Source organism: Epinephelus fuscoguttatus, linkage group LG5, assembly GCF_011397635.1.
Source record: "Epinephelus fuscoguttatus linkage group LG5, E.fuscoguttatus.final_Chr_v1".
NCBI classification, from domain to species: Eukaryota; Metazoa; Chordata; class Actinopteri; order Perciformes; family Serranidae; genus Epinephelus; species Epinephelus fuscoguttatus.
Window position 1 is genome coordinate 10,723,761 of NC_064756.1, and position 25,516 is coordinate 10,749,276.

General features: G+C 41.1%; 1 protein-coding gene and 1 long non-coding RNA gene across 5 annotated transcripts in view; one reads left to right on the forward strand and one right to left on the reverse strand.

The window, feature by feature from the left end:
- Positions 1-25,516, reverse strand: part of gdpd5b (glycerophosphodiester phosphodiesterase domain containing 5b) — a 51,486-nt gene that overhangs the window by 7,924 nt on the left and 18,046 nt on the right. For all 3 annotated transcript variants that reach the window (XR_007449335.1, XM_049575882.1, XM_049575883.1), the window contains exons 2-11: positions 22,438-22,611; positions 11,089-11,192; positions 8,237-8,330; positions 7,964-8,023; positions 7,491-7,589; positions 6,486-6,579; positions 5,243-5,388; positions 3,830-3,912; positions 2,289-2,439; positions 252-473 (exon numbers count right to left, since the gene is read on the reverse strand). Coding sequence is in view for 2 of the 3 variants with exons in the window: in XM_049575882.1 (XP_049431839.1) it covers positions 252-473; positions 2,289-2,439; positions 3,830-3,912; positions 5,243-5,388; positions 6,486-6,579; positions 7,491-7,589; positions 7,964-8,023; positions 8,237-8,330; positions 11,089-11,192; positions 22,438-22,554 (1,170 nt within the window). In the remaining variant the exon portion in view is untranslated. The remainder of the gene's footprint in view (positions 1-251; positions 474-2,288; positions 2,440-3,829; positions 3,913-5,242; positions 5,389-6,485; positions 6,580-7,490; positions 7,590-7,963; positions 8,024-8,236; positions 8,331-11,088; positions 11,193-22,437; positions 22,612-25,516) is intronic.
- LOC125888502 (uncharacterized) lies at positions 6,470-20,830 on the forward strand. 2 transcript variants are annotated; one of them, XR_007449337.1, is made up of 4 exons: positions 6,523-6,603; positions 14,085-14,263; positions 14,460-14,520; positions 19,841-20,830. It is a non-coding gene; the product is annotated as an uncharacterized LOC125888502 (long non-coding RNA). The 2 variants fall into 2 exon arrangements; XR_007449336.1 differs by lacking the exon at positions 14,085-14,263 and having other exon boundaries at positions 6,470-6,603.

Below are 25,516 nucleotides of genomic sequence, written 5' to 3' on the forward strand. Positions count from 1 at the left end.
GTGCGGTGAATGTAATTTATGCCGATGTAGAGAGTGGGTCATGTGGATTGTTGGCTGATAAATATTTGCAAAGTAACTGATAAATATTTAAAGAAACTTTAAAGTGTTAAATTTGAGAACTGAATTTGATTAGACTAATTCACATTTTAACCACTCATTTGCATAAATATGTTCAGAATACATTTTGCTGAGATACACCTAAACACAATGTGGATTAGGTGTTTCTCAGCATTCAGCTCTTATATACTTACCAGGCTCTGAGGAAGCCCAGATTGCTGCACAACCTGCAGTGTATCATTGATCCAGCTGTCGTAACAGGGGTGCTCCGGAGGAGGCCTCCTCAGCCGGAAGACCACTGTGCTGTTATGATAGGAAGCCAGCTTTAGAAGCTGCTTCAGGCTACACACACTCTGGTTGGCAATCAGATTCTTCTCATGTTGGGACAGGGAGTGCACCGTCCAAAAGGGGTCATCCTGAAACACAGGGACAGAACAGCATGAGGATGTAGATCACAGATGTCCTTTTCACGGTTGTAATATCACTAGTTTTAGGGTTTAAAATAAAATTACAACATGGTAATAACACTTCTGCTGCTTTGTAAGATAAAGTAAAGTAAGGTAAAGCTTTAATGTCCCCGAGGGGCAATTTAAAATACAGACAGTGGCCATGAGTACAATAAAACAAACAGTACAATATATGACACACAGAATCCAGTATGACACACTGTCAGGGGTAAATCACGGGCAATTAGTGGTCACTGCTGGTTAAGATAAGCAATCAGAGACGGGACAAAGGACAATCTGTAACACTTAGTGCTACATTTAGGGAGGAAAAACCTCCACCCTGATGGAAGTATCTGAAACTCAACATGGAGGAGATATTGAGGGTCTGAGATAGCAGACTGAGCTTTAGAGGGGACGCTCTCCTCATACAGACGCCCTCAGTGTTCACGTCAAAATTCAACTTGTCACCTAAGACAGTGCCCAAATACTTGTACTGCTGCATTGCTGCCACCAGCTCCCCCTTGAGATTAAATTGTGTTTTGGAAATGTGCACAAATATATACATGTGTTCATAATCCTGACGATTAATTGGAATAAAAACATCCATCTATTTCATATAGAGTGTTTAGACAAAGCCTACAGCAAAAAAAAAAAGCAAAGAAAAAAAAGAAAGAAAGAAAGAAATATTTTCCCCCATTTCCTTTACATCCTTTTTTGCTTCACTGCTCCCTCGCTCCTTGCCAAATCACACGCAGAAGATCAGATGCTTCCTTTTTGAGTCTTCCATGATGTGCTTCACTTCACTTTACTGACGAAAATACACTGTCGTTAAAATGACAAATGTTTTTATTACACAAGCAGGACGGATTAGGACATCTTTGGGCACATAGAAATCAGACTATGACAGTGAATTGTCATAATTAATATGCACAGACGGAGCTGGGCTTTTCTTGGAATGCAGTCCTTAGACACACTGTGTTCACATGCAATGAAGAGAGACTGAGAGGGACTGCAGATTCAAACAAATACTGACATAGCAGAGCCACCACAGCCAAGTGTCTCTGCACAGCAACCAGATATCAGAAAATAGAAGCCTCATAAGAAAATAAAAATATATCCAAACACATGTATGTATTTGTTAAAGCCCCCCTTAAAAATACACAATGAGTGTATATATTAAAAAAATCTGCAAAAAAGCAGAAACACTTGCCACAGCAGTTTTGGAGCAACTAGACAAATATAGAGAATAATGCTTGACTGGAGGGTACTGTAGAGGAATTAAAGTGGAACGCTGCAAAGTAGCACAGGGCACGAAAAGCAATGTATCTACATCACTGCATCTGCCCCAAATTTATACTGATTCTCTTGCTTAGTAGCACAATATGAAGATTAATGCATTTACATAATCTGCAGCTAATGGTTAAACAAGAACACAACAATGGAGGAGGTCATTTCTCCAATTCTTGTACACAGTGCAATATCATATGAAAGAATAATTCGGTATCAGAACAGGCAGCTTTTCACGTGGCTTGTTAGGCTGTGTGTTTCCATCATGTTTAGCCCACTAGTACTTCAAGCAGGTTTAAACAAAAAAAACATTTTGAAGCACTAGTTGACCTTGATCCACTCTGCATACAGGAGAGCATCTCTAAAGCATTACTAGATCTCAGTGTTTAGATGAAACCAGAGTACTCACAGCTCAACGAGCTCCTGACCTTTATCTCACATAATTGTACGACATCACGCTTTCAAGCAGAAACCGCTTCATTAGCAACCGAGAACTACCTTGAGGAACCACCGTCCTGCGTTGAGCTGCTGCAGATCTGTCCAGTTGAAGGATGAAGCGTCTTCCATTTGTCTGCCTGGGAATACCCTTGCTACATCTGTGGTCCTCCGAAGGGTGCGGTCACGCATCAGGAATGGCACTCCATCCACACTGATGAACAGAGGAGGGTGTGCAGAGTTATATACAACAGTGTGTATCTGTATAAATGTATGTATAAATTACAAGAGCGACGTTTCACAACCACTATCACTCAGTGGTCTGGAAACTGAGCAACAGTTTACACTCAAAAAGGTCTCAGAAAGACTCACCAAAGGTAATCTTATATTCAGTTCATTCTCAGTAGAGGAATAAAAGCTCTCATCATAACACTATAGTTATTAGGCAAGAGGCAAAAAACATAAAATCATGTTGAACAAGAACAAAAAAGAAAGGGACAACACAAACAAACAAGAGTTTCGAGAGTCGTAAGGTGTTTTTTTTTTTTTGCTGCTAAATATTTAAATACCAAATGACTTTTCTTTTGGTATTTAAAAACCAAGACTAAAGAAAAAGCCCTCCCATTTCTCAATATTTGCTTTTCAAATTCTTTGCTGAAAAACAATGCCTTTCCGATGTGGATATATACATAGGTAGTGCATAAACAATATGTGTATGTGTGTGCGTGTGTGTGTGTGTGTGTGTGTGTGTGTGTGTGTGTGTGTGTGTGTGTGTGTGTGTGTGTGAGATCTGCTGCAGGAGTGGAGTCTCACTGTCGCTCTGGCTGTCATCAACTCTAATTACGCAGCACAGTCAGGAGCTCACCTGTCAGCAGGCTGCACCAATCATACACCCATTCACCTCTCTCAGTACTGTGCAGGGAGCACAGCGAGCGCACACATATACACACACGCACACGGACACACACACACACAGTCTGCCAAAGCAGTTGCTACTACAGCAGAAAAAGTCTGCAGCTAATTAATATTCAACAGTAATTTACAATTACCAAAAAAAACACATTCCCCTACAAAATAAAGCTCCGACCCACAAACACACTCCCTGCACCGGCAAAGCAACACTCCTCCACCTCAACACAATCACCCATCCTCCATCACTGCACATGCATGAGTACACATGTATACCGACTATCTATCATAAACCATGGCCATATAGTTTCCACCCTCCAACATCCCCGCACCTCCTCCCTTCTCCTCCCAAGTGTGTCTCTGTGAATGCAGCGTGTCACCTCTCATTATATTGTTGATGCCTGGCTTCTATCCACTGCCTGCTCATAGCCTGATCTGCTGTTGCATCGCTGTAGCCGCAGTCCTGTTACTCTTGGGAGTCCAAATATGAGTTTATTTTGTTGTTTCCTTTTACATGAAACTTACATTACAACATACTTTTGTTTTTGGTTGTGACTGGTGATATGGAGCTCTGATTTCATAATGTGTGAAAGGAAACTAAACAGCGAGGCAGAACATAGACAGAGACTAAATGACCCTTCATTTGTTTGGCTTTGTCACTCTGCTGTATTGATCGTGCGCTTTTGTGTGTGTACCTGATAGCCACGTCAGCCTCCAACCCAGTGACGTTCATCTGCAGAGCTCGCTGGAAGGACCACAGTGTGTTCTCAGGTGCAAGCTGGAAACACATGTACACACAATCATTGCATGTAGTCCTGTAACAATGACTTTACTGGAAGCCCACAGACAACATGTTAATTAATAATAATATATGTTCATCTATCAAGTAGGTTATGTTACAAAGTCAAGAATGACCATCAGTGTAGTGCATCACAGCTGTGTGAGAAAACAGACTCTTCCCTCTGAGCGAAAGGCAATGTTGTGAAATGAAATAGGCAGTGTTGTGGATTACTCTCCCACTCTTCAAGTCTTCAAGTGAAGGTTATGACTAATAATAGTCCAGAGGTTAAACATCACTTACTAGAAAAGCATCCTCCTATGAGACCCCGTGAGTAAAGCTTATGACTGGGAAACGCAGGGTAGGAAAGATGCTGTAATCAATACAGAGTCCTTCTGGGAAACACAGTCTAGTCATGTGACAGTGAGTTTCTCACAGCCTCGCAGAGCCACTCCTAATTTTAGATTCCACTGTGAGGATCGATCGCTTTAGAAAAATACCACAAAAAAAGCAGGGTGTGTTTTGGATCGTGTGAGTAACTGTTATGAATAACCAGGAATCCATGTTCGTTTTCCCTCCAAGTGTTGCGTAAGACCCAGCCACACTTTGTGCCAAGGGCATGAATCCTTCTTCAGGTAACGTTCAGAGGCAATAGCATTAATCCCAGCACATAAATCAAATATGAAGTGGAAAAAAAGTGCTTTGGTGTGCATAAATCTAATGCATACCTCACAAGCAGGCTCTAACAGGCTTTTTAACACTATAGTGGAGTTGAACATCAGATCTGTGAAAGATGGAGTAACAGCAGCGACAGCAGTGAATCTGATCATAAGCAATCTCTAATCGATTCACAACAAGCTGCCAATTCTTTTTCTTTGCCAGGCAGAGCTACACAAAATCCATCAGAGAATATATCCTGGCCATACTTCAGCCAGCGAGAGCTTGGCCCCTTACTGGGTTATGTTTAAGGCCTATTTTCATGCGTGCGACCACAAGGTCATTAAAGGACTAGAATAGTCCTGGGAAATACAGGAGAGGAAAAATGAATGAAAAACAAGGAGCATAAATATCTATAAGAACAGCGCAGTTTTTTTCTCCCACTTCTCTAAATCAGAATCAAGTGGTCGTTGACATTCTGGATTAACGGCTTCATATCCTGAGTGGCTCTGCGTCATCAGCACTGCCGATGTGAGCTGTTTGGCCCTCTGTGAAGCCAATATAAAATAGCCAGAATTGCGCAGCAGTGTGAAAGCACATGTAATACTATTTATTTTAAGTGGCCTGTTTCATTACTACATTTGGATTGCATGATAGAGGTCAGCTGACTCACCATGGGTGCTCCCTGGTGGCCAATGACATCGGGGCGTTGCTTCAGGGTGGTGGGGTCCATGATGCAAGGGGAGGTGATGTAAAGCGGCACCACGTAGAGTCCCAATAACACACTGAGATACAGCAGCACGACCACCACCTGGAACACTGGGAGAAAGCAGATGAGAATGTATCTGCAGAGGTTGAGGGAATAGTTTGAAAGTTAGGGAAATACCCTTATTTAACTAGATCAGACGATTTTAGATGTGGCTTGTTATGATTTAAACCCATGACAACATTTCTCAGCAATTTCTTGTCTCATCTTTCAAGGATGTGTGATGTAAGTAGTTACAGTGAATGTGGGTAATGTTCAGTACTGTTGCCTCGGTGCAGCGGCCAACAACATTGACATCAGGGGCAAGGAGATACACTTTCCCCCGCATCCACCTCAGTGTAAGTGAGCGATGATGTGTGGGTACGCACACACAAACGCACACACACAGGGGAATGTATTTGTTTCAAGGTCAGCTCTGGGGTGGGGTTGAGTAGACAACTCTTGTTACACACAGGAGACTCACAGCCTTCATCCACACATACAAACACACACCCTCACATCCTCTGTGGTATTCAAACTCCACTCTGCATTACAGCAGAGACATTTAAATGGGCCTAGACCTTTCCACCTCATCAAGGCTTTCCAAAAACTGAACGTAAAATGTAGCTGAGGTCTTTTCTTTTAGATTTAAAAGTCTGTCACTCCTACAAACTGCCTTGTCCAAATTGAGGAGTCAGACAGTTACGCAACCCACTGGAAGTAAAATCTTCTTCGAAGTGAGCGTACCTTCAGATCGATTCAGAGGATTACTTCTGAGGAAATTGTATGATTCACTGACTGAGTGCATTTATATAAGTGATATTGCTCTCTGGGTGTAATTTCTTCAGAAGACAATAGAACTGGTACGTAAGTGACTGACTCTAAACTCTGTTTTACAGACACCAATGGCAGTGAGAGTCAGACTGCACACTAAGAGCTGCTTATCCCCAGAGAGACTCCTGCACTCAAGGAGAAAACAATCCAAGGTGTCCTGGTTGGAAAACATCACATGAGCCCTTAGGAATGTTCGTTATCTTCGACACCCTGTGTGGAGGTCCTGGCCTCTGTCTACACAGTGTTAATCATTCACCACTCTTCCCGTGCGTGTATGTGTGCGTGGCAGACGCTTAAGGCAGGTAACTTGTCCTCTGCGTTGCAGAAGTGAGCATACCTGTTTTTTCTGCGCGGGCGACTTGTCCAGCCACAATCCAAGACAGCGCTGTGACCGCAGCAAGAGCCCCTATGTGCAGGAAAGGACCTGTGGCCTGGACAGAGTGAGGAGAAAGAAGGTAGGACACAGAGAAAAAGGATGTAGAGAAATGGAGACAAAGGAAGGTAAAGGAAAGAGAATCACAGTTTAAGAGAGATGACAATGAGCAAAAGAGAAGGAAAACAAAGATAAAGACAGGCTGCCATGGATAACAGACATTATCTGGGGTTAAGACAATGGTGACGCTATTCAGAGATAATAGCTATAATTTGAAGAGGCGCTCAATTTGAATGGCATCAGTTTCAGTGGAATTGCGGGTCCACTTCAATCACACATTCATAGTGGTGCAATAACCTCACAGGGACACACTAATTATAAGCTTCTCACAACTCCTTGGACGTCGTTTAGCTGTGAAGTGTTAGGAGGATAAATGTGGCTTCAGTGCTGTGTTACCGCAGTATGTGCAGTTAAAATCATTACACTTTTTCTCTGTAAAGCAATGCCAAAAATGGAATTTTAATCACATTCATAATTTATGACATGCGTGTAAATTATACACACTGTATGCTTTTTGCAAGAGAAGAAAAAAATGTACTATAGATACTGGTCTATGGATATCAGGTTGATACCAGGCTCATACTAAGGGTGCGACTATATATCGATCTGAATTGAAATATCGATTCAGTGATCAATGATTCAATATTATTGATGCAATGTAGAAACATGAAAGTTGTGATTTACACCTGTAGCTCAAACAAGTGCAGAGTTTCTTAATAAACTTCCTTGTCCAAAAAAGAAAGTGGTAACAGCTAAATTATTTTATCCAGTGCCCAAAAGCCAATGGTCAAACTCTAGGTTATGTAAAAATAAGACTGCCTCCACTCTGTGTATCGCAACACTCAAACCTGACATCAAGCCATCAAAAGTGGCTTTGGGGTTTTTCCTGTGTCTCAGTGTTGTGCTGACCTGCAGGGAGATGGGTATGACATCCCACTCTTGCCCCCATGTTTGATTGACAGATATCACCCCAACAATGGTGGTGAGCAGAGCAGCAGTCACTCCTATCTGTGTAGACAAGAGAGGGGGAGATACAGAAAATCAGGGAGGCTGTCACTTTGGACTGACAGCACACAGACACACAGACACACACACACACACACACACAACATTGAATAACCCCAAATAGCCCTTTCACACCCCACACAGTGTTTGGAGGTTGTGTTTGATTTGCTGATAGCAATTTAGACCAGGTCATTTACTGGGCTTTCACAACCCTCCTGGGACAACGCGATCCAAACGATAAGTTCAGGAAAAGTTCAGCTGATCGGCAATGAATGAGCACACATGCGGGCACAAAGCCAACAGATTAGTGTGTAAACACCCCCACCACACCCCCACCACACACACACACACACACATGCACATACTTGGCACATTACCTTATGGAGCCAGTGCAAATTCAACTGTTGCCCAAGTGCAATGTGGCAAAGTGCTAAAACCTGAAAAGAGAAATGCATACAAAAGAATACAAGTTTCAAAAACAAGTTCGCTGCTGCACAGATCTCAACTTGCACAACATCACCACGTGACCGGCGGTTACTATGTCTGGCGAGATGGAAAACAATTCAAAAGCTGCTAAATCAAGACTGAGGCACAAAGAAAAACACGACATGTTAAACAACTCCACAGTGAATATTTGATGTAGGACTGACCATTAAAAATGCAATGTAGGTGAAGCCAGCAGCGGTGGTGGCCAGGATGGGAACAGTGCCATCACTCCACTCCCCAGAGCGGTTGTAGAGGAACCTGCAGGAACAAGGGAGTGAACAACAGTACTCATACAGAGAGCTCACCTTTACTTAATCATCATCAACAGGTGTGAAGGCCTGGGAGAGCTGAGTCTATTTGTGTGAGATCCTTGTCATTTTTACTTTCTTTGAACCAACCATGCCTTGTAAAGCTGGGTTTATGCTTGCTGTAGTGTGCTGGCGCACTAAAAAATTGTGTTATCACTTCTTTTACTTCACGAACGAAGGCTCCCAAGGTTGTTGTGTAGCTTGATCGTGCACTGAATTTTGTAACTGGGTGCCTAATCGTGAGCTGTGCTTTTCAGTTAAACATGGACGCCTTTGAGGGCAGACTGGCCGAGCACGTTCACCTGCACACACATCTTTACGACTCCTCATTTAGAGACCACAAGGACAGTCAGTGGCCTTGAATTTCGGGAAAAAAACAGCCCATCAGACTGAGGAAAGCAGAGACTTTTTGCAGCAGGGTGTGAAAGAATATGAGAGCTTAGCTTAGAGAGAGTAAAAGCTTAAAACAGTCTCATGGAAAGAGTGGTAACCCAGTGGGGGAACAAAGCAGTTTACAATAATTTTGACTTGGAGGTAAGTGACAGTAAATATTACAGTACACACACGCAATGTTTGCCCTACGTTGGTGTTTACTACAGTTGCCAGGCAGTGTTCTTCCAATGCAATGATCTTTTGTTATTACTCGCCGACTTCTTGCTTATCCACAGAATTTTTTGTTTCATATTGCAACGAACAACATGTTGAGCATGCTCGTAGCTCACATGACATCTAGAGAGGCCAGCGCCACCGTGTCACCCGCTGGTATAAACAAAGCTTAAGTTGACTCACAATAATGTAAATGATGACACATATGTCATATTGACAATAACAGCCTGGAGTTATTTGAAGGCTTTCTCTCACAGATAAATAGCAGGGTAATGTGAGTTTAAGGGCCTGTGGCATTATCAGTTCACAACAGATCTGCAGGGCAGGTAAGTGGAGAGTTGAAAAACAAGGACACACACACAAAAAAAACAGATACAAGCTTTGTGAGTGACTAGACTGTTGCTGTCTCCAAAGATCTTTGCCTTGCATGCAGATACAAATCAAGTACCCTCAAGCTTAATGCTTTATTGTTGCAATAAAGCTAACAGATACAACAAAGACGGCAGCCTCAGTGACCACAGACACAATTGTTGGGGTGCAGGGGGAATTCAGACCATTATGTGATTGTTTTATTAATGGTTGGGCAGTAAATTACTGACTGCTGGTTTCTGTCTCAGAGCGTTGGTAGGGAAACAAGTGCAGGCTGGTTATCTTTGTTGCTGCGTTTACTGCTTGTCATATTTTCTTTTTATAGATAGATGCAGCCAAACATAGTTCTACAGACACACACACACACACAAATATACTAATATATCGATGTCGCTCTGAGCTGTATTGCTCAAAAGAATGACACTGGGTGTATCAATAGCTTCTCTTCTGCAGAGCAAAGACAAGTGTATGCATGTGCTCATGTGTGTTCTGACATGACAGCCAGGGCCCACAGCACTAATTACTTTCAAAGCCTTATCAGTAATTCCAGTGGCACAGAGCCACAGCAGGGTCACTTAGTGCTGCTGCTCCTAGCCCTTTGTGAATAAATTTATACTGCAGATGGACTCGGACACTCCCTGCTGCTAAATCACTGGAGCACATGAGGGCAGGAATGTCATCTGAGTGATTATCTGTGGAAGCCAAAAAGGAAGGAAGGAAGGAAAATGCAGGAAATTTGTACATTTCCTATTAAACAGGAATGGCGAATGTTTGTATGCCACAACTGACATCCAGAGATAAACAAACACTGGTCAGATTGCTGATAAAAAAGGGTCAGGGTGAGGAATAGTGTATACAGGGAGGACAAGCTGCTGAGAAAAAGGCTGTAAATATAAAAGGGATAAAGGAGAGGAAAATGGGGCTGGGATATCACAGAAAAACTGTATTGGGAAAGGACTGTGAGAAGAGGAAGTGGCAACAGACGATAACAAGAGGAAAAGGTGACATTGTAGAGGTTACTGAGAGCAGGTGGAGAGGGGGAAGGGAAAGGTAGTTGGAGAGAAAGACCTGGGTATGTGACATTATAGGACACAACAGCAGTGAATTACAGCATGTACAAGAACATGCAGAACAAAAAACTACAATCAACATCAGATTTTACTGTTAAATTAAACTGCTTGGAGAAAAAATGTCTTAAAAGAGCTGTTTCATTGACATCTAGAGGGATGCTGAAACTGTCCATCAATGCTCTGAAGGGTGTTTCAATTATTTGTTTGTACTTTCAAGTATCTAAATTTGAATTTCGGCAGCACTCTTTGTAAGAAATTATGGGATTGTTTGCGCTTAAAAGGAACATTTTAGGTGAGGTTTTGCTTAAAACATGCAAGTGAAAACAGATGAACGCTCCTTACACGTCTGAAATTAGTCCTACTTTGGTAGATTACAATATTTTTAGTCACATAACCTTGTCGTCACGTAAAAGTGGCGCGGGGGTGAGACATCTACAGTATAGGAAATGTTGGGTGAGCCATCCCCATTATGTAATGGTGTAATCTGTGGGGGGGCTGGGTGGTCTCTGCTCAGATTAAGGCAGAGGACAGATTGCACTGACGATTAGGAAATCAACAAACAGGCGAGCATGGATAGAATTTGTTTATAGCTGAAACAATATGGTGTGGCTTCAGCTCGACCTGACAGGCACACAGGAGCTCTCAATCTGACTACGTACTCACCAGTTGAACTCATTGTAGTCGTTATGCGCCTCCCACCAGAAGTAGAACCAGACCAGTAGCAGACAGAAGGTGAAGAGGAGGATGAGGGACCACAGCAGCTCCCACTGCGCACACACACACACACACACACACACACACACACATGCATAAATACAGTTAATTATTTCTGTCGACCCACTATGTTTAATTATAATTTAATTAGCATTGACAAAAGAAACATGGCTTAAGTCCATTTAATGCAGAACAGCTCTGAATGCTGCCAAAACAAATGAATAATATATAATTATTGAATTATACTGTTGTGAGCACAAAGCCGTTATGACAAATTTACGTGGGATGATTTTGTATGGACGTGGTTTGACAACCACTTCAACTTCCGCTTTTCCAGATGGTCCTCAGAGCAGAGCTCATTAGAAGTAAACTTTCTACAAACTTACCTACACGGAGCACATAGTGTCAAACTGGCTGCTGACCTCTGCAGGGAGTATTCCCTTATACACTTTGCTCATCATCAAGGAATGACTTTTAATAACTTCACAGGCAAGCCGACTAATTACTGTCCTCGTCTGCCATGAACTTTTGTATTATGGCAAATATTAAATTGGCTACATCTTAAGATACACACAGACAGAAACACACCTTGAGGCCATTCTCAGGAGGATATGTGCAAGCAGGCATGTTCATCTGTCTCTGTCAGCGTACTTTAAACAAAGCTAATTTTTGCTGTGACTCAGGCAGGAACCTTATGATCTTTTGATAAAGCACAGAAAGTTGCTCTTAATTAAAGATAACTTGGTGCACCTGTAGGAACTGAGCAGTCATAGTGGAATTTAAATGGTGCTGACTGGGTAACACACACAGTGTTGAATGGATTAAGACCGTAGGTTAAAGAGTAATAGGACGTTGACTCATCTGACGCCAGTGATCACGAGGTGACAGGGCGTGAGAAAACTACACACATTTTAATCACATTGTTAGACAGTAGTTAGGTTTGCTCAGTGACTTGAATTCTTTGTAATCTGGACAAACTGCAAAAAAAAAAAAAAAAAAATCTGATCATATCAAAAGGTCGACTGTATTGTGATAATTATAGAGGTCAAGTGTCTACTGTAGCAAGTCCTTAGGAGGGCTAAAGATTTCGGCCAAATGCATGAATACATTTGCATGAACAGTAAAGATGTATTTAATTTATCTGGTGGTTCCAGCTCCTCAAATGTGAAGATTTGCTCATTTTGTCTTTTCTCTATCGCTGTAAATTGAGTATCTTTGGAGTTTGGACTGGTGATCAGACAAAACAAGCCATTTTGAGACACTACTTTGAGCTCCAGGAACTCAATGATGGGCATTTTATAGAATGAAATAAATGGAGAAAATAAAAACACAAGGCCAATCTATATGTTAGTTGCCATCCTTTGAAAAATATCATGTATATGTGCATTGTGTGCACTGTGGTGTCAAGATAAAGACACTAAGCTCAGCAACCTTGGCATACCAACTTGCATACACCATTGTTGTGTGTGCAGAGGATCAGATTATTATCGCTGCGACCAGCTGATGCGACACACAGGTAAGACAGCCTGCCTGACCTGCTTGTATCTGCTCTCATCCCCGGTGTTTCTCCCTTTGTTTTTTCATTTGGACAAAATCAAAATGCTCTCTGATGTTAAGTAAGGAAGTTTTGAAACAACAGTCACAACCTGGAACTATTTCAAACAGTGCAGAATGTGAAGGTCAAGTTTTGACCTCAAGTTTGTTTTAAGAGCTTTCCCACATTTCAACATTCAGACCTGAGGTCTGACTTAATGTGGAAATCACGATGGTATGAAGATTTATTATTCAATTTTTGGGCATGGTTTTATGGCATTACAGAGATCAGCTGTACAAAAAAGGGAAACAAGCCCGAGGGATATCTAATTCAATCCCCTCTCATATTTGGACATGACTTCTGAAGTACATCTCAGACATGCAAGAAAAAAAACGTGCAAGGAAAAAACTTTATTATGTAAGAAGCTCTGCTTACATCATATAACAAGGGCACCAGATAGGTTTGGATGCACATGTCTGTCTTTACAGGAGGAAATGACACTAAAAAGTAAAAGGAGTCTTCTCAGAAAAACACTTCTTCTTTTTCTAAAGCAAATAAAGCAAGTACTGTTTGACCCTTCAAGTGTTTTTCAGCTTTATTATAAAACACCCACTACAAAAAAACAATGTTTAACCTTCACACTTGTACCTACATTCGGATATGTCTTCTGACAAAGAGCACAGCAAATCAATTCCAGTAACAAATAGGTTACCATGGCCTCTGTGAGAGGCAGCTCAGTGATGAGAAAGCAGCAACCCTGGTTCCCATGGTCCTTAATGATTACCTGAAAACACCTGGGAGATCTGACCTCGCTGCTGAGAGAGGATATTGTTCACCACCCCCTTTCATCCCCCCTTCATTCCCTTTCTCCTCCTCCTCCTCCTCCTCTCTAGATTATGATGGACGGGACCCTGTGAGAACTGCGATGGTGTGGTGAATACGTTACCCACACTGAAGGTCTCTTAAATTAATTGGATCACCTAATAAACTGAATCCCAACGTCATTTCTGCGAGCTGATGCTAAATGGGATTTTATTATCTACCATAACTCACACTGCTATATTGGCTTAAATGAAGTAATTATATATCTCTTAAAGCAGTGTGAATTTATGCCAATCTTTCTGATTACTTTCATGCACACAATAAAAACTGCATCCAAATGATACTGCAACCATCACCGTTTATCTTTGTTCTGATTCAGCTGGGACAGGGGGAGGAGATCTTGTGTGTCAACCAGTATGCAGTGCAGTTTATTAGCTCTTTATAGTATGTATGTAGTATGTTTAACATGCAGTCCTCCTTTTGTGTCTTTTAAATTTGACTTGAATTCCTGCACAAACTGTAACAAAACAATCCTGCTTTGAAGAATAACTGATCTCGTTAGCTCTGATGTTCTCTTCCTGTTTGCTAGCTAACTCAGCAGCAGAGCTCGTCCAGCCTGACAGTACTTGGCCTGCCCTGGTGACATCACATTACCATTCTGCATGGCTGGCATTTTATCCAGGCACAACACCCCATGGCACGGACTGACAGTGCGGCAACAGAAATCTATCAGAACGCAACAATCACTTGGAGTGTTTAAAGAGCAGTGTACGCTAACAGCCATCCGTGCTTTGTTCTGATAATTATTCTGACTGGTGTTATGCTGTTCGCCCCTTGGAGAAATCATAAAGGACAAAGAGGACAAGTTCTCCTTGTGAAACGCCCAATCTATTGAATTAGCTGTAATTCAGATCAAATGATGTGGTGTGCTGTAATTAAAACGTAATTTAAAAATGTCTTTCAGAAACTACCAAGGACTCTCTCTGTAGCTACTCGAAGTAATGTTCTACAGACAGCTGCAAGGGGTAAGATTAAATATATTTCTAAAATAGTGAACAAATTTGATTTTTAAACCAGCGATATTAAAAGGATGAAAGCCGTAGAATAGGCCTTAGAGAACAAACCCCACTGCTAATAACAGAGGGATCAAATAGATTAAGGAGAAAATCACTGCAGTATGTAAACACTCATTTTAAAACCTAAAAAAGAATATGCTTGCACTTAAGTCACTGGAGCCTCTGCATAAATGCTATGAACATACAACTCTTAGGATTATATCTGATATGGATCCACTGCCCTTTTTAGGTGTTTGTGAGCCAAATAGAGTGTTGCCCTGGTAAAATTACAGAGAAGACCTGCTAAAAACACTAAAAATAGTATGAAACTGATATATTATCGCTGACTCACCGCTGCGTCAGAGGAAATTGCATCAGTGATTTAACATCTGAGAAAAGCAGGTGTGGTGAGAGAGAGCGAGCAGACAACTTTGCTCAGAATTATTAAAAAGACTCGTAGCAAAGAATGTTGTAGAATATTAAAAGGGGGTGCATTTAAAATCCCTTCACAGGTGCTGTGGTTCAGAACCACTGCAATCCAGGACAAGAGAGCAGCTTTGCAATAACAGCCAATGCAATTTTACCTTTTTGCGTCCCTCAGTGGCTGTCTGACTGACTTTTTTATTTGTCTGGACTTTTAATGGCTCACAGCCAGTCCACAACAGTCAATTAAGATTGAAGCAGCCAATAGGATATCTATTAAACAGGCTTATTGGATTTTTACAGCTGTAATCTTGAGACGTTCATGTCTCCTGTAATTCTGGGAGGCCTTCTTATTATATAACATATTTTCTTGTTGAGTTGACACCATCACACTAGCTAAGTTGCAAGATCACAGCTCCACAAATGTGTCTTCTTTTTATTTTAAAGCCTGTAGCACACAAATGTTACTGTGCTCAGCTGCTTTCCACATGTGCAAGATCTGTCTTAAACAGCTCAGCATCAGGTCATTTGAGTAACTAATTTTAGTAAATCTAGCTAAACTAAACTATATGGTGACCAGAATTTTCCAGCCCTGATGGTAGTTTGTGGGAAGTATCCTCCTTGGCGTGTGGTGAATGATTGTGGTGCCAGGAGGGTGGAGTTTACCATGACTATTTACTGTAGTTATAGTAGATTAGAGTACGGAGATATGTAATAATCTTACCTCTAAATACTTAATATTTATGTAGACTTTTTGGCACTTTTAATGTGGTCCTCTAGGACAAACCCAGTCAGTGATTCTTTAGCCTGACGGTTACAGAGATTTCTCTGATATTTATCTGCCCTTCTTTTCCCTGTAGGAGCAACTGCTAATGATAATACCAACATGACTGACTGACCATGTGCTCTCTCTTATCCCTCTAAGAATGCTTCAATACTGTATGTCAAACAGGATTTAGGGTACAATATAGTGTCATACCCATAGGATGGTTAATATTCATGCTCAGCGACTGCCCATGCATGAAAAACCTGTGCAGTCGAGCAAACACGCGCTTGCTTACTTACTCAGATACACATAAGAAAACAAATACACATGCTGTACAGTTACTTAAACAAAGCAAATGGCAATTAATATACTTGTTTTGATTGATGATCTGATTTGCAAGTCAACCTCGGAGCAAATGCAGATCCTGGATGCAATGTATACATTCATACACAAAAACTAGTCATTCTTCAGATTCACAAATCAAGCTGGGAATTGCCATGTATGTGTGTAAATTTATGCAAACTTTCCTACCAACAGTGAAGCCCCAGTAGCTTTCTGTGCTTAACTCTGACCCCCTTAACAGCGTGTACACAGAGAGAAGATAGCCCAAGAGCTTATGAATCACACAGACAAGCATGTGGATTATTAATAACTGCACACCAGAACATTTTTGTAGAGATACTGTACATACTAGCCAACAGGGGAAAAAAGGACTACATGAAGAAACTGTCCTTGTACATGTACAGCCCATCACCATGTACAGTGACACACTGGAAGTTCTCTACAGCGATAGCACAGGACAACTTTCTGCACACTTTTTGTGCTCGGCTGATTATGTGCTTCTGGCTGTGATATAACTCTGGAAATTGCAAACTCTATGTGGGCTACAGTACATGTTGGCTATATGACAAGAATAATCAGAGGGAAGACAAACAGCAGCTACTGTATAAGCAATCTACTGAGAGATGCTGTCTGTAGTAGCACTAAGCTTAGAGAGTACTTCAGTATCAGTATCTATTTTAATTGTTCAGCTATAGATACTATGTAACAAGCATCCAAATCCCATATACAGTGTTCTGATATCCAACAACACACAATGAAATGATGCATTCAATTAGTTCTGACAGCCTGACTCAGTGTGCTGCCATCTAACATGCCAACACTGTGGAGAGAAAATATGCTGTGGGATAGTCCTGAATCAATTTGCAGCCAAAGATAAATACAGACAGATACAAACAAACCCATACATGTTGTGGATAAACTTGAAGACTGACAGAGAGACATTTTTCAGCTCACATAAAGCAGGAAAAAATGATAAAGCTGCTTTCGCCGTTACGCTTTCGCTGACGATGCTTCATTCCCAGTGAGGCGCAGGCACAGCCTCACATGCCTCGATCTTCACCGGATTTAACACCTCAGTCCCTTGTCACATTCCTGAGCATATCCAGATAAGTCCCTGGCATTTCACACAGGGGTGTGCACTGCTTTATAATGTAGCCATACTAACACGGCCATGCACACAATGTAAAAGTGTGTGCAAACATGCGATTGTGGTCCTGATAACTGAACAATGAAAGTGAAATTATCCTCCTCATTTTAGCATAGAAAAAAATTACACACTGTCAACATATACAAGCAAAAGTTATTCATTTTCTAATATTTAATTCCTAAAACAGGAAATCATGCTACCATTCCAGCCAATAAGCGGAACAAGCGCGACATGGCTGGCTGACCCTGCAAAGCTTCTCCCTTTTAAACCCCCATAAATCTGATCGAGGCCCTACTGTGAGAGCATCACTTTTTTTTTTGTCCCAGTATTTGTGGTTCTTGTCAGCCCCTCTTGTGAGATCAATACTCTGGCTCTAAACTGAACTCAGGATGAGACCTCCATCCACAGACTCTGTGTCATTGAAATATCATTCTACCGATTTCACATTGCATATGTTTTGCATTGAATGGATGCTTAAGGCAGAGCACAAAGCACAGGTCATGCACGGTATTCATCACAGGCTAAACAGCCACACACCAGGAGTTATCTTGGGGATTTTCTAATTACAGCGGATAAAGTAAATATGTTGTTCAGCAACCGCAGAAGTTATCAGAGCACTTAGGCGTTAACAGCTGGGTATTTTAGATTCAAGTTCCTTTTAGTCCCTTAGTGACGGCTGCTTTGATTCTTCTGCAGTGTGTTACATTTGCAAGGCTGCCAATACACCTTGGTGACAGCCCTGAAACTAGAGGCACTAATTTAAAGTTTCTAAAAAAATGACTCCTATTCTTAACAATAAAACTGTAGCCTCTGCCACATTTCTGAAATCTGCAAATTATTCTCTCACCCTTCAGGGCCTTGGTTTCACTATGTGGAACATGTGAGTGTGTACTGCTGAGTGACTGGCTGCATCTTTACAGGCAAAGTGGGGGAAACAGCAGATCACCTGACACGTGTATTTATCACATTTACACTGATGCTTCCATATAATCTTTTTATTATCAGACAGTCATTATTAACTGATTTACATTACAGTAGGAGTGCAGGTGTAAGGCTGCAACTAACTTTCTTTTATGATTAATCTCCTGATCATTTTCATTTTTTATAGTGAAAACCTGATCCCAATTCCTAGAGCCCAAATTGACGTCTTCAAACTTCTTGTTTTGTCTGACTAACAGATATTGAGTTGCCATCACTTTACACTCACAACAGAGAAGCTATCAAAAGGTAATGCTAGTTGGACTCTAACAAGTAATCGAGTAAATAGCTATCAGTTACTATTCAGTGAATCGCCTTAACAATTACTCAACTAGTTGTTTCAGCTCTAGTGAGGTACATACAGCAATGCAGTTAAAAATAAAAAGGTGTTATTAACATATTAATTTAGCATTTGATGAAGCGTCTTTGAATTGAAATCACATCCTACAAATTAGTGTCATCAAATAAAGTAGGCAAACCTTTAAGTAAACATGTGAAAGCCATTGATGAAAAAAAGATAAATGTTTTCTATCAATAACATTGATTAAAATATCCCAAAACACAACAAAACCAAATGTAGACTTTGCCCTGTGTGACTATCATATTTCATACCGATAAAATCCAAAAAATTACAGAAGAACAAAGATAACAGATGTCCTGGAGAAGATGGGAGTTATGGAGAGGTGCTTTAAGACAAACTGAAACAGCATGATCTCCCACTCTGTTCGCAAAAGCAAGAAACATTCAGAGGATGCCAAAACCAAATAACGTGGTAACAACTACGTATTGATTAAAATGCATACAACACATGTATAGTGGCTACTTGACAAGCCAAAATCCATATGAAGTATTGCCATTCACCACATTAAAACACATCAGAGATCATCCATCATGCCCTCAGCCTCATCATTAAGTCACCTCACATCTGATTTATTGGAGCTGATGACCTTTCAGTCTGCCTGCTAGAGAGACAAGTGGACAAGTATGTGATCAGGCACACAGAATGAAGGAAAATGAGCTGAAATGTTGAAGTCCTTCAGAAATGAATGAGTCACCCGTCCAAAAATTGAAATAATACAAAGACTAAATTTCACGAGCATGCAAGAAAAAGGCAAAAAGTAATTTCATGATCAACATTAGGGATGGGTGAAATCAATACAGCATAGTATTGTGATATTTTGTGTGTCAATATTGTATCAATACATGGACTCCAAGTATAGATATTCTTATTATAATAATTACAGCTTACTAGCATAATAAAATTCATTACTTTTTCAGTCCATGAGACACATTTTGCTGGAATAAAAATGATTGAGACATTATTTTTAAAACTTTATCTGATTAGATAAAACAAATGTTGACAAAGTTTTCCTTTCGGCATTATATGTTATTGCAATACTCGCAATCTCATTGTATTGTATTGCATCCTGATGATATTGTACCTTGTGGTCTCTGGTGATTCACACCCCTTATCAACATCACAACAACTTTTTGATTCTGCTGATTTGATGTTCTCTTGCAACTATTGCTTTCCAAAGCAAATGAAACAACAATATGGCATTTAGTGGAGTCACCATTAGTAGAGCTGCTTGCTGTGGGTAATTCTGTTCTCTTATTTGTCCAATATTTCACAGGCCAGGGCTAATGAAGACGGCAAGAACACTGATAAATACAGGCGGAGCAGCTTTGCTTCTATTTTTGAAGCCTTTTGTGTGACTGAATGGTAAAGGACTGGCTAAATGGAAATACTTTCAATTATTACTGAGAGGCCAGATCGCCTTGCACTTCATGACGTGGGCTGTCTTCCTACAAAGCACCTTGAACACAGACAAAGACAACTGCACAGGGCCAGCCAGTCAGCCTGAACGGCTCATTACAGTGGACAAAGATGAAAAAGGGGAGAAATACCATGATCCGCTTGTAGATTATGAATGAGTCTACAGTTGTTTCAACATGAGATTCTTAGTTCTCACGCTTCTGTGATTCGCTCGGGTCCAGTTACGTGTAGCTGATACCTGTCCTTGATTGGTCACAGTTTGTTTACTGGGATCGTTAAATATGCAGTCTTATAACATCACCTTGACCTATGCGAGGAAGCATCCTTGATGGACATGACAGCTCTCTGCTCACTCAAATGAATACAGACAAATAAATACCAGACTACACAAATCTATTCCTCTATGCTTAACAATTATTGACAGCAAAGAGGCACCCTTAGTAGTTGTCTATATTTACAATTGTAGTAGAACGGATCATTATGGCTCAATCACTCGCTATATAATCACATTAAAGGAATGCTGAGGGGAAAATATCCACATCCTGAATCAACTGAATGGAAACTGACTGCAGCCTGCAGAGTGCATGTTCCCAGCTGTGTGCTTCTTACACCGAGGTCAAGACTAGTGCTATCCACCACCACACGGTCAAAACAAAGGATGAGCACTGTGAACACAGAATGCTGACTCAGCACTATGCTATCAGCTGGACTGAAAGACAGCCGCTTGCCACAGGAAACAGAGCTACACGGTGTCCAGTTTCCTGCAAACAGGAGGGGAAAAAAATCTATATGTCTTTATTTAGTTCTGCAATGCTTTTTATATGATCCAAGAGCTATTAAAATATAACCACCCAGTCATGCTTGTGTTATTTTTATCTGTTTGTTTATACACCTAATGCAGGTTAAATTCACGCCGCATAATTTCTTTGGCATCTGCGTGCTGAGTGGCATGAGTCTATTGTCTGTATCCTGGGTTCCTGCTTGTCTACAGTAGCCTATGGTATGTGGACATAAATAAATTATACAGCCTAGTGTCTGAGCGTGTGTGAGTGCACACATGGGAATGTGCTGTGCGTTCCAGTTTGTTGCAGCAACATAAGCAGTGTGTCCTTCCTTAATACAGGGTAGAGGAGATAAAAGGAAAAAGGTCAGGATAAATTGCTCATCTTGTGTAGGCTGTATTATGGGCATAATAATAAAAGTACAAAAAGCACAGCAATAATCTTTGTTTGGGAGCTGCATGTGGTGATGAAACATTGATTTGAAAAACAGCATAATCAAGAGTGTGAGTAACCACTTACCAGCATACATTTGAATGTTTAAAACTTATTTAACTCGTAGCCTTTCCAGGCTATAATACGTGTGACTCTTATTCAGATGCATTAAACAACAGCCAGGCTCTATAAGAAACCCACAAACAAAAAAAAACTAACACTTGGAGGATAATACGAATAACAAAATCTGATTAAACTCATACAAAATGTGCAGAGCGAAGGAGATGACAGACTATTGGAAACAGTGGAGTATTGTGATACCAAATGAACCTCTATGTGGAAAGCTCAAGGTTACTGAATGAAGGATAAGCCAGCAAGGACATATTTGCTCACAGATAATTGTTCATTGTAAATCAATGATGAGAGACAAAGGTATCTAGAGACCATACGGTGTAGGAGCACACTGCTATGGATGACGAATACAGACAGATATATGGGTGTGATATGGTTTTTCCCTTGGTACAGTAACAGAATACGTGATAACATCCCACCTCCTACACAGCCATCTTGTTATTCAGAGCTGTGAAAATACTCACATTAATGTAACAGCTATGATAATGTCTTTTAAATTCAGCAGCTAAAAATAAAGTAGAGGAACACCAGATTTTTTTGGTGGTAGGTCTCTGAAAGATGTAGAAAACCAGCGAGAAAAACAGTGACGTCAAATTAAAATTCAAAGCAAGTCACATTTTTCAAGCTGAAAATTGATATCATTCTACATCAGTCTCTCGGGACAGTACAGTTATTACTGAAAATGACCTTGACAAGATGAATTACACAGAGAATGAGATGATCAGATCTCATTCACTGCCAACCTCATGTGAGCACATATGCACAATAGCGTGCATACAGCTTACAATGATCTTGTGATATGATCAATGTGGGAAAAGAAATAATGTTATCTATGATCTCCTGGGTGTAAATGTTAAATAAATCTGTAGGACGTTGAAGATTCAGACTTGCAGTATAATGCTGTAAGGTCATAATAACTGACTGGCACACAGGTGATGTGTTTCATGTAGTAACCACCATATACATGTTCTGTATCTTGCACCAACGCGTGACTGTGTTCTGGGGAAAAAAGTTATTGTGTGTGTTTTTTTAAATAGCCGACAGCCTGATTTACAGCAACCCTGATTGATGCAGTTCACCCACAAAAGAGGCTTCCACCCCCTCTCACCTTTGTGGTGTCATCATGGGAACGTTGATAGCGTTTCCAGCGGCAACCGTAGATCCCAGTGATACATGACAAACACAGCTGGCGCTCATAGACCTGGAGGGGTTGGTGCTTCACCATGCTCCTTCAGTCAGTCCTGCTTCCAGAGCTCTAACATCCCACTGACTACCAAGTGTCCTGTAAGAAAATAAAAAAACACAACATGAAATGTTTGCTTTAATGTTGATGCAAACAACATGATTATAAAAAGGTGGAACTGAAGAAGAGCACATTGAACAATCCGAGGAACAAACAGTTACTACAGTAACCTGTCTGGCTCTTTGATAGAAAACACATGCTGACCTGAAAAGCACCGTGCTTTGATACAAAGCCCAGCCTAAAATTAAGACCTTGTTTCCCAGCTGCCGTTTCCAATGACAACTGAGACTGTGAGGAGCTTTCATCAATACGATCAAGGAAAAAAAGAAAATGAAATTGAAAAGAGCTTGCGAGCCCACTGTCTATTGAACATCACATTAAATTACAGTGACCATGAATATATCACACAGTCACTACATATCTGGGTCAAAAGACAGCATGCAGGCCCCATCTCTGCCTTTTATGTCAAGCCCAGAAAAAGGCCAGGCAAAGAAAAGGCCAGCAGGTGTAACAAGGATGTAATGTAACAGTGGTATTATAGCAAAAGCCCTCAACGTACAGTATTAAGAAAAAAAACTTTTTTGTACAGCAATAGTCAACATGGCAAGTTAACCTAGCAGGCAGAACAACACTAATTCTGTGTTGCAGTGAACCCAACCAGCGTCACGACCCTCTCTCAATGTGGAGGAGCAGCAGAGCACCATCACACTTTACAAAAAAAACAAGCCAGCACTCCTTTCGTGCCTGTCTAGTGTTGTTGTAGTGTGTTAGTGACCATGGTAGGAGCACCAGGCTGTGATGCTCGTAAATAATCAGAGTTATAACTTGGTCCTCCTGTAGAGCTGCTGCTGATTCAGCACGGAGACTCTGCAATCAGCTGTAATAACAATAATGATATTACAGCAGTGCTGGCTGTTATCACAAGTTTACCTCACTCTCCTGGGACATGATGGAGCCTGTTGTGCTGCATCAGATCAATCTGGGGTGGAAAGTGCATCCTGATGGTATCAAAAGCATAAATAAACTGTGCATAATTAATGACATCTTTCTGCTGATGAGAGTCAGAGTGATTAAAAGTGTATACACACACACACACACACACACACACACACACACACACACACACACACACACACACACACACACATTTCCCTGAAGCATTTTAACCGGTGATATTCCTCTTTCCTTGCAGCATATGGCTAAGTCCCATCTGATGTTTCAGAGCATTTCTGCATGTTAACTACACTCTTCCTGCTGTAATCAGGCTGTCTCGGGCTCTGGGCAGCTGCTCATTAGCATCTGCTGCAGTGGCCATGCTTCCTGTTATTAGTAAGACTGCTTTGACGAGGGCGGGCCTGACCCTAGGGTATATTGAACCTGGCCCACCCCAGCAGGACCACAAGGGTCTTGACTGGCAATGCTGCTCCATGCCTTCAAACTGATAGTGATACACTTCAATCAACCAAATATCACAGCTGCTAGTACAAATCTTAATATAGCCAAAGAAACAACACTACTTTGCTGAGTGAGAAGCTGAGTGGTGGCAACGAGAATCAAACCCCTGATGCTGACATGGTTAATGCTGTGCTCTACCCACTGACTGATACAGGACAGACACTGCCAAGGAAAACCAGGCATGGACCGGATGCATGCAGAGAATCGCTGTCTTCTCTGCCAGGGGCCAAACACAATATAAGCCAATGTGTTATCAATAATCACCTTATCTTCTTGGGAGTCTGCACTGCTCAATCCCCATCAAGCTGCCATGCAACTGACCACGGATTTAGACCTTGATCAGATCAGGAAGTGCTTGATGAGCAATTATGCTTGTCTGATGTTATTTCTGAATAAATCATGGTGTGCAATTCTTTGATTGACATTCACTGTCCACCATCACTAGGGTTACGCTTACTTTATTGTGCTGGAAATTGTTTAATTCTTCATTCATTCAGCATATGGGAACAACTAAATTTACCTTGGTAACACTTAACATTAAAATAAACCCACTGACAAATTCGTATGAAATTGAAAATGTGATTTTTAACTAACATTTTGTCTTGCATCATGCACACACAAATACCAAATGACGTTAATTGGATTAAGTTATTTCATATCAATATTGACAGGCCTGAACGTCAATGACGTTGGCATGTGATCAACAGCGCCTAACATCCTCAATAAAAGACAAATATTGGATATGTGTCTGGGCATGCCGACCAAGCCTTAAGCAAAACAATCATGCAGCTGACACAGTAAAAGCCCGTTGGTGTGTTCATGAAGGCAAAGTAACAACCACTTTCTGCATGTCATGCTGCCACTTGTTGACAAATGATAATGTTCAAACCTGCTGTATCCACAGCAATGTCTCCATGTTGTTGCAGCAAAGTGGCTCATGCGGTTTATGTCGCAACATGTTTACCTCCAAAAGCTTCCATTCACACCAGCGTGGCAGCCACTTGGATCCTCAGAGTCAAAAATATCACACACACATCGCTGCTACTTCAACTGAGCCGAACATCAAACAGCCCTTTAATTCCAACTATTTGATGTAGGATATTATCATAATTAGGCAAAGCAGCACTGAGACCACATTTGTCACCTTCAGATGGCAGGCTCATCCATTTTTTACTTCTAAGTTAATGTGCCCCAACCCTCATCCGAGCTGGATAAAGACAGAGGGAACAGTGCGGCAATTAATCCCTTTATCAGCATGATGTCTTACCAGAAACTCATCAGCTAAATGTGACCCAGTGGAGACAATTAAATCCTCAATAAACTGCAATGAATTGGCAAAGCTAAGTTAAATACAGCATGAACAGTAATGTTCTGCACTTCAGTCTCAGGAAGAAATGACATTCAGCCATATTTTGCCAACATGGATGTGACACCTCAGACCATAGTAGGTGCAGAGGTGTGACCACCATGCGGGCTGCACTGTCACAAT